General features: G+C 54.1%; 1 protein-coding gene across 3 annotated transcripts in view; it reads left to right on the forward strand.

Annotated features, from left to right (window-relative positions):
• The window catches only part of FYN (FYN proto-oncogene, Src family tyrosine kinase), a 209644-nt gene extending 201064 nt beyond the window's left edge, over window positions 1-8580 (forward strand). For all 3 annotated transcript variants that reach the window (XM_041752313.1, XM_041752331.1, XM_041752323.1), the window contains one exon: window positions 6946-8580. In XM_041752313.1, coding sequence (XP_041608247.1) covers window positions 6946-7154 — 209 coding nt within the window. In that variant the 3' untranslated portion in view covers window positions 7155-8580. The remainder of the gene's footprint in view (window positions 1-6945) is intronic.
• Window positions 8581-10071: the final 1491 nt, after the last annotated feature.

Here is a 10071-nt window from a genome sequence, read left to right on the forward strand (position 1 = left end):
CACTGTCACCGCCGGGTTGTTATCCTAGAAAACAGAGACACGGTTATCTCACTCTCCTAGTTAGAAGCATCTGGAAGGTGTGGTTTCCCTTCACCTTCCAGAGAAACTCCAGAAGCCTTAGCTTCGCGTCGTCCTTAGTAACCCTTTCGTGGAGGGGTGTGTGGTCGGGGAGTGGAGGGGGGTGGAGGAGACTCCTTGAGTCGGTCCACAAATATTGATTGAGCACCTACTGTATGCCAGGCCTGGTTCAAGCACTGACCCGTGCCCTCACGAGCGTTTATTCTTCTTGGACAAGACAGACAATAAACAAAGATAGGCAAACTCTGTTTGTGTGGGGGGCGGGGGGCGGGGGTGAGAGAAAAACAAAACGAGGAAGGGGATGGAGAGAGGCAAGGGAAGGGCCCACGGGGAGGGCGGCACCTGAGGAAGGACCTGCAGGACGCAGGCTCTCCAGGGAGCTGTGTGGCAGCAGCGTGGCTGGAGCAGAGGGAATGGGAGGCCCGAGGGGCCCGGGGAGACCACAGAGGGCCTCCCAGGTCACTGTGAGGACTGGGGCTGTCGTCCTTAGTGAGGTGGGGGGTCACTGATGGGCCTGAGTGGGAGAGTGACATGACCTGGCGGCGAGTTCCTTCTTGCCACCCCTGGGCCATCCCGCTGACCCGAGTCGCTCCTCTCGGCTCCAGCGTCGGCCTCACCGTCCTTCAGAGCCCAGCCCAGACATCGCCTTCTCCACGTCCACCCCAAATGACCCGCCCCGTCTGCTTGCCTCCGTGCCACCCGGCACCTCTGTGTTGAAGCCCCCGTCCAAGTGTCTGTAGTTCCCAGTGGCTCTGCAGGGACAGGGGCTCCTTCCTGAATTCCCGGGGCCCGGCGGCGTCTGCCCCACGCAGACTCTCAACAAGCATAAGCCCACGCAGGATGGGTGGATGGGTGGCATAACAAAAAGAGAGGGAAAAAAAAAAGATTATGCCGATGAGTTTTTTGAGACAAGCTCTCCTTCAGGTTGGCTGATGGCCTGCAAAGCCTTTTAACTCTGTTGCCCCACCCGCACCTAAAGAAACGCAGCGTGTGTTGGCCCAGCGTGAGCTGGCCTCTGCCCTCAGAGTTGCCCTGGGCCGCTGGAGGCCCGCGTCCCAGCTCCGGGCCAGGCAGGCAGTCCCGCCGTCCCGTGCCCCGGCTCTCGCCTGCACACCTGCTCCGTGAATTCGGCAGGATCCGGCGAGGCAGGAGCGTGCCCTGAAGCCCGGCACGTTGACCCGTGCACTTGAAGCACTTTCGAATCTTTCGGTGAGTGGCAGCTCCTGGCTTTCGTGAATGTATCCAGCGGCCCGAAGGCGACTTAAAGCGACAGGGCAAACTAGGGAAACCAGAAGGTCTCCTCCTTAGAGAATTGCAAGCCCCAACCATCCCCCACCCCACCCCCCACCGCCCCACTGGGACACCCGTGGCCCTGGACCCCACGCACATTGCTCTGTGCTCAGCAGCCACCTTCATCACCTGCCTTCTCACCTCCTGCTAGGCTCAGCCTGCCCACGGAGCAGATTTTTCTGGGCAGGAGACTCTCGGGCCAGGAACGTGGGAAGCAGGAGGGAAGCGTGACTCTCAGCCAAGGTTGCTCTGCCCTCTGCCCCCATCCACATCCCCGGGCTTCTCTGCTCAGCTCCCGAGTGCCCCCCAGAGAGGGAAGCCAGCCTGGAGTTGCTGCCCTTCCCTACAGGGCTGGCTGCGGAGAGGGGGGAGCAGGGAGGAGAAGGCACACGGAGAGGGCAGCCAGAGAGAAGCTTTCTGCTCCTGAGCCCCAGTCCCGCTGCCCTTCTGGTCAGCTCAGTGTTTCCAGGGCCTTCCCCGTGGACACCCTGGCGCTCTTCCTCCCGTCTCCTCCTCTGGGACAGAGGAGTTCTTCATGGTGCTGCGTGATCCACGTCAAACACCCCTGCTGTACCATGGCACCTGAGTAGCTGTCCTTTCCACATCCGTTAGTACGGTGGGCTTAGTAAAACCAGCTGCCCCAGGTTATCAGGGAAGATGAGGCAAGAGAAACAAAACTAGTCGTTCTTCTGCCTTCCCAAAGTCACTCCTTCATTTTCGCCTCTGCTCTTTGATGAGCATCTGTCTGCCCTAACGTGGCACTTTGATCCTTCACCAGACCTAACAGGACACCTCCCGACTGCTGCCCAGAGCCCGGGACGGTCTGGGGTAGCACAGGCTCGTCGCCGTTAACTTCTCCCTCAGTCCCCTGGCAGACACAGGCGAGTAAACAGAAGGAGCTTCCGACAGGGTTTATGCAGAGAAGCCAGGGGGAGCCTCCGGAGAAAGCCTTCTGCACAAGAGAGCATAAGTCCTCTGAATGCAAAGCTCAGCTTGCAAAAAGCAACCCCAACGTCTGATAACCTCACATCCTTCCCATTGCGAGAGGCTCCCTTTCCCCGTAGCACAAAATCCAGGTTCTTGAGACCCGTCGTCTAATCCAGATGTGGCCTTGATCTGCCAACGGTGAAAATCCCTGATCGTGCAGAGCTGGCCCCTCGGAGATCCACATTAGGAAGCTGCACAAATGGGAAGCTATAAAACCCAACACTCCCCTTTCATAGGAAACCCGTTTTTGGGGTTTGTTTTGTTTTGTTTTTTTCAAACAACTGCAAGCACAGTGAATGTTGACAAACGGAGAAACTGAGGCCAGGGGAGGTCAGGTCATCAGTTAGAGGTGCAGAGTTGGAAGTAGTGAAGTGGCTCCGCTGGGGGAAATGAAGTTTCTTCCCCTCCTCTAAAGAATCTGAAAGAAAAGAGAGATGAGGCTCTGTGGAGTTAGTGGGTAGCTCGAAGGGGAACAGGAAAAATCTAAAAGAAGAAGAGGCGGAAAAACAAGGGGAGAAGGGAAGGGAACGCACGCACGTGTAAGCGGGAGGGTTGGACGCGTGGCCCCGGTTGGGAAGCCGGGAGCAAGGCAGCACAATGACTCAGGAAGGGTTCTGTGGTCATGAGGGGGGCGCAGAGGCTCGGCCGCCCGCTGGAGATGGGGCTCTCTCCGTGACCCCCCCCGAAGGCCCGAAATCCATGGTGACGGGAGGCCCCGGGGAGGATCTAGGGAAGACGGATTGGAAGGCAAACCCCGCACGGCCCACGTCCGTGGAGCTGTGACCCGTGGGAATGGCCCATTCTGCAGATGCAGCGAGAGGGCAGAGGCCGCCCAAAGAGGCCAGGTGGGGCCGAGCTGGCCGCCCAGCCCCACGTCCTTCCTGACTATGACACCTCCCAGGCCGGCCACCGCCCGCCGCAGGGACCACCCTCGGCTGAGAAACGGTCTCCCAGCAGCTCCCACTGGAAACCTGGAGGCCCGAGTGGTCCAAGGCAGTGTCGCCCAGAAACGCACCCACAGGCCATGTTTTAGAGCCTCTGTCTCTTCTGTTTCTCTGCCAGCATCTCCCCCACGAAAAGGGAGGGAAGAGAAAAAAAACACTCCAGCACCGTCCTGCCTCCCTGCCTCCTCCACAGGAGATATGGTGACCACTTCCTCTGACCTGGTGTCCCCGCCGCCCTCCAGGCCCCGCCGCCGGCCTGCGTGGCCCCTGCCAGGCCCTTCCCGCACTGCCCAGGTGCTAGGTGCAGCCAGTGTCTTGGGAAAAGTGGCTCAAGGAGGGCAGCTCCCAAGTCCTTTTGGTAACAAAAATACAAAACCGTCAAAAAAGGAAAATAGTCTCATTTCTATCGTAGTGTAGAGAGTAAAACCCACTTTTGCTGAAAAAAGAAATTCTTGAAATGATTGATCAAAATTCTTAAAGCTGGGAATACTTTTTTTTTTTTTTAATATGAACACAATCCGCTTCATCTGGCTGTCGTTTGTAGAGTCAAAACTAGCCCAGGGCGCCCGGGGGGCTCAGTCAGTTAAGCCTGAGACCTGGGGGGGTTGCAGATCGAGCCCCATGTCAGGCCCCCTGCTCAGCGGGGAGCCTGCTTCTCCCTCTCCTGCTCCCCCGGCTTGTGCGCACTCTCCCTCTCTCTCTCTCTGTCAAATAAATAAGTAAAATCTTAAAAAAAAAAAAAAAAAAAAAACTCTCCCCCCAGCCTTGCCCAGCGGCATCTCCAGATCCCAGGGTGCTGTGGAGGAGCATCCGCAGCTCGGCCTGGCCAGCCCCGGCTCATGCGCGGCGGGAAGAGCTGATCCCGCTCGCGCCATCATTGTCCCCCGAATGTGCATTGTCTGTCTTCCCCACTTTTCTGGCCACACCGTCATTGGTATGTCTCGGCTTGGCCCAGGGAGCAGACTTGGTTACATATGGTCCCCATGCTTTGAGGAAGGCACGAGAAGAGACGAAGAAGAGGCGCGGGAGGAAGGGATGGGGCAGGAAGGGACCTGGAGCGAGGAAAGCGGCGGGCGTGTGACCGTGGGCCCGCGTGGGGGACCCTGGCCACCGCCGCCCAGGAAGCGGCCGTCTCGGGGATGCTGCGGGCACAGGTTCAAGGGGCTCTATCTGCCGTGGCTGGGACTTGGGCAGAGCCCTGGAAAAATAGGCCTGACCCAAGTGGCCAATTAAACTTTCCATTGGCAGAGATTGCACTAGGAGTCTTAAAAAAAAAAAAAAATACGTGAAATCTTTCCATTTGAGTAGTTTGTTTTTTAATGAAAGGAAACATTTCCTGACATAAGCGCCACAGAGCAACAGGAGAATGATTAATTAAACTCCGCGGTGCCACTTCGGACAGTCTCCGCGCCAGAATAAAGCATTAGAAGGGGCTTCGGGGGGAGGGGGTGAAGCCTTCCAGGAGGGCCTGGTGGGCCTCCTGAGGTGCAGGCCTTGTGCCTCGTCTTTCCTCCTTGTCCCTACAGGCTCCTGGGGGGGGGGGGGGGACAGGACCGGGGAGGTTCCCGCCTCTGAGATGGGAGCCAAGGACGGTAGGACCCAAAGCAAAGGCTCTAGGGAACGCCGGTCCTCACGCACCTCCCCGCCCCTCCGGGCTGGCGGCCACGGCCACGCTCAGGCCGCAGCCCAAACTCGGGCCCGGATGTGCTTCAGGACCAGGCCTTCTGTAGACAGCACCGAGGGCGCATGGACCGTTTAGCACGACGTCCTAGGAGGGCCCGAGGCCACGCTCCATACTCCGATACCTTCTCACTGCCGTAGCAGTTTGTACAAACAAATAAAAACAGTAAACAGCCTCAGGTTTTGTGGCCAAGGACGCCCATTCGGGTCAGTTGTGCGGCCAGGTGAGTCCCCAGAACCTCCCAGAGCTTGTTGGATTTAGGGATCGTGGATAAGGATGCGCTGGGCCCTGTCCCTCACCCGGTGTGTCCAGGGCACCGCAGGACATTCTGCTGGCAGCACCACACTCTGCCCCTTGCTTCCAGCTCCCCGCCCCATCCTGGGTTTTCGAAATGAGTTTTCAGCAGTTGGTGGAGGATTTAAGGTAACCAGCCACAGAGCTGACCCAGCACCCGACTGAGGAGGGTCCCAGCGAAGCCCGGCAGGGGGCCCTCACCGGGTCATTAAACCTCTCTCACTAACACTAAGGGTCCCTCCCAAATGTGAGCAAAGCTGATGTTAGAATAATTCCACCGAAGGCCTCCTTCAGCAGCAGGGGTGATACTTGGATTTTATCCCAAGAAGTTTCACTGGCCGAGACCAAGCAAGCATCCTGAAAGCGCTCGAGCAAGCATGTGACCGACGGGGCTGTGGCCGGTCCAGACAGGAGCCAGGACAAGCCCGGTTCCAAAAGCAACAGCAGAGAGAAGGGCCACAGACCCCAGAAGTCGGGTCAGGGGTGCGCTGCGGGCCTCACGGGAGCTGCTGCGTGCCTACGCTGAGTCCCCTGCTTTTATCTTTGAGACCCAGGGGAGGAAATCTAGGTTTCTGGTGGCTTGAAATCAGGCCCTTGATTTTGTAAATGAAGCAGGTCAGCAGTTGGGGAGGATTCCAGATTACAAGCCTGGGGCCAAGCAGCAGCCAAAACACACAAGTGCTTGGCGGCAGTGGCAGGATGTGACACGGCGGGGAAAGGGAGGGCGAGGAGGACAGGAGCGTGTCCGGCAGTGACCGGAGGAGGGGCCAGGCTTGGCCTCAGCCCACCTAGCTGGTCCCTGCGCTTCCTGCTCCGTCCGTCTCCCCCCGCGTCTCCTGTTGGGGCTGCGCAGCCTGGGGTTTCACCAGCAGGTCTCAGACGACAGATGGCCTGTCCAAGGCGGGCGGTGAGCACAGCCGCGGAGGCGCCCCGGCTACCGTCAGTCTCCAAACCGCAGGGCACCGCGGGGTCACTGGGCCAGACGGTCCCGCCGTGATGACATGATGGCAGGTCTCGCCTGGCGGGACACCCAAAGCTGGCCCAGGCGTAAGCAGAACCATTTTACGAAGTCCATAGATGGAGGTTGTAGATGCTGTAAACAAGGGACAGTATAGCTTTCATTCCACCGACTTCTTTTCTTTCTTTTTGTCCGCCTCATTCACTGGTTTTGATCAGTTAAGTTAAATCAAATTTTACAGGGGCCCCTGGGTGGCTCAGCGGTTAAGCATCTGCCTTGGGCTCAGGGCGTGACCCCGGGGTCCCGGGATCGAGTCCCGCGTCGGGCTCCCTGCATGGAGCCTGCTTCTCCCTCTGCTGTGCCTCTGCCTCTCTCTCTGGGTCTCATGAATAAATAAATAAGATCTTTAAGAATACATAATGCAAAAAAAAAAAAAAAAAGAATACATAATGCACACGGCAGAGATCCTGTGCAGCCCCTCGCAGGCGCCCCCGCCGCTCACCCTGGCGGCCAGTCCTCCGCTCCCCACCACCATCGCTTGGCCTTTCCCAGAACTCGACACAAGCGTGTCACCCGCGTGGCCCATCGGCCTGGCGCCCTCCTTAGAGCGGCCCCGCCGTCCTGGGCTCCCCCTGCCGTCCTGGGCGCCCCCGAGGGGCAGGCCGAGGCCGGGGAGCGCGCCCTGCTCACGCACGCCCTGCCGTGTCTTGCAGGCATGAACAACCGCGAGGTGCTGGAGCAGGTGGAGCGCGGCTACAGGATGCCCTGCCCGCAGGACTGCCCCATCTCCCTCCACGAGCTCATGATCCACTGCTGGAAGAAGGACCCCGAGGAACGGCCCACCTTCGAGTACTTGCAGGGCTTCCTGGAAGACTACTTCACGGCCACGGAGCCCCAGTACCAGCCCGGCGAGAACCTGTGAGCCCGGGTCTGCAGGCTTCCCCTCCCCCCCCCATTAGCTTTCAGTTCCGTAGCCGCAGCTGCTCGAGCAGTGAGAGCCGTCCTGGACCAGATTGCATGTGACTCCGAAGCTGACGAACTTCCGCGGCCCTCACTCATGACACTTGTCCCCAAATCCGAACCTCCTCTGTGAAGCATACGAGACAGAACCTTGTTATTTCTCAGACTTTGGAAAATTGCATTGTATCGATGTTTATGTAAAAGGCCAAACCTCTGTTCAGTGTAAATAGTTAACTCCAGTGCCAACGATCCTAGTGCTTTCCTTTTTTTAAAATGCGAATCCTATGTGATTTTAACTGTCTTCACCTGATTCAACTAAAAGAAAAAAAAAAGGTATTATTTTCCAAAAGTGGCCTCTTTGTCTAAAACAATAAAATTTTTTTTCATGTTTTAACAAAAACCAATCAGGACAGGTGTTTGGGTTCTTTTTTTCTTTTTTACAAAAAAAAATATATATAGACTATCTATGTCCCTGTACATACACCATGTGGGTGCTAACGTGGAGACCATGGCCAACCTGGGCCATAAAGCCTCGGGGACCCAGAGTGAGGATTTTACTGCCAAATCAGCATAAAAGCACTGGTGTTATTCTGCAAACCAGTGGCCTCCTTTTTGGCTTTTGCAAAGCATGATCCCTTTTTTTTTTTTCTCTCTTCTTAATTTGGATTGCACTTTTTTGGTTCATGATTGTACCTATAGATGGCTGTTACTTTGACTCTTTTCCGCAGCCACAGAGCTGAATTCACAAGTTCTGTTTCCAGTATTTGCTTTGACTTCCTGCGATTCGTTCTTGAAACCTAAAAGTACACTTAAGCAAGCAAATGGCCAATACTACCAGGGGAACTGGAAGATGGATACCACACATGCTTCTTGTATAAAGATATGAATGCTGAAATGTTTCAACCTTTTTTTTTATTTAATAAACCTTGTAACCACATTTAAATGGTCTAAAACCCATAGCATTAGAGTCATGGCAACCTGCTAAACTTTCTCATGCAACTAAAACTTTATGAGGGTGGGGGTTGTACATTTCCCATTGTAAAATAAGTGTTTTAAACGTCCTGTACTGCTAATGAAATGACTTTCTATATGTCCAAGAAGTCTCCAGTGGAATAACTATGCACTACTTTACATTTCATGGGGATGCACCAAAAAAGGAAAAAGAAAAAAAAAGAAAAAAAAGTATTACATTTTTAGTTGCTGTTTGTACCAACCTTGAATTACATGTTTAACAACAACAAATCAAAAAAAGCCTATTTCTATTAAGTTTTTAATACTGGGTAGCAACTCTGAAATCTTAATTCCTTTTTTGTTATGATTTATTTGTGAGTTTACATTTTTAAATTGTTTAACTTTCTTAATTTAGTAATTAAAAAGAGAGCATTTTACATTTGAATTTTTTTTGTTCATTTGTTTAAATCATGGAAGGTACTCCAGTGGTGACATATCTGTCCCACACCAGGTGATAAGGAATCCTCTGGTGAATTTAACCATCGTGCAGTGATTTCCAAATGACAGAAACACTCAGAACACCAGGACTGGGGTTCCCTCCCCCCCCGCCCCCACCCCTAGAAAGCCTAGGCTGTTGTCGAGCTATTTCAGAGGATCATTAAAGCAAGATTAAGCATCCTTTAACATTTTAATTTATCAGACATTGTCTCTAACTGGAACATCCTGTATCCTACCTGTAGAAGGACAATTACAAAAAGACTTTGTTGCCCTAGAATCAGTATATGTACTTCCCCTGGTCCTCTACCTCCGTAACCAGGGAAACAACCCGGTGGTAGTAGGGGCCGGGGGTGGACTGCTCCAGCTGTCCGGGCCTGGCTGCACACTCATGCAGCTGCGGGACCTTGGAGCCATCTGGCGCCTCTGTTTTAGGTCCTGTCTATGGAAATGAGGGGGTCGGATGAGATTTGCTGTAGGTTCCACAGATCTAAGATCCTGTGATTCGGAGATCGTTGCCATCAGGTGGAGTTCCACAGCAGGAGAGTTTTCTTGCTGAAACGACCTTTATACTTAGAAAGGGTTCCCAACATTTAAAAAAAAAAAAAAAATCATGAAACAAAGGGATTTTCTGGTTAGCCAAGTCTTTCTGGTATGGTTTTTGGTATTAATGAGATTGCTAAATTGATTTTAAAAAATTTCAAAGATCTTCTACAATTACTATCACATTACTGGGCAATTTATTAACGTGTTTGAGATATTTTTAAACATAACTTTTTCATCTTCACATCCCACTCGGTTGGATAATTTGCAAACATTCTCTGGAGGGTTGTTGTTTGGGTTTTTGACTGGGCCATTCAAAAAAATCTGAAAACGTTATAACTTGCTTTAGACAGAGATTCTTTAAGAGAAAACTTTGGTTTCTTCAAGCCAAAGCGTAGCCTTTGATTCATCAGCTGCGTTTGTTGTGGAGTCTGTCCTGTGAAGCAGAGCTAAGGGCTTGGGGAACCCAAGGGCGCCCCGAAAAGGCGGCGCGGGCACCGCTCTGCGAGCCGGCGGGGAGGCGCGGGGAAGGCAGAGCCCGTGCTGCCCGGAGATGGTCCCGAGGTCGGCCAGCCCAGGCCAACGAAGACCGCTCCTGGGGTTCCCAACACCGCCCAAGAAGCTCTCTCCCTCCCAAGCTGCAGGAGTTTGGAGCCAGGAAACTGAATTCACCAGAAAGATGCCTTGTTAGGAACGAGGAACACGGGCACCCCCAGGGACAGAGCAGGTCCCAGCACAGACCACCCCGGCAGAGCAACTATCTCAACAGAGCAAGTTCATGAATGTTTCGGTTTCCCGGTGCACGTGAAGCCTCTGCTTACACTGTCCCGTAGTTTCGTAAGTGTGCAAGAGCGTGTCCGAAAAAAAGTACATACACTTACCTTAAAAAT

Source organism: Vulpes lagopus, chromosome 1 (assembly GCF_018345385.1).
Source record: "Vulpes lagopus strain Blue_001 chromosome 1, ASM1834538v1, whole genome shotgun sequence".
NCBI classification, from domain to species: domain Eukaryota; kingdom Metazoa; phylum Chordata; class Mammalia; order Carnivora; family Canidae; genus Vulpes; species Vulpes lagopus.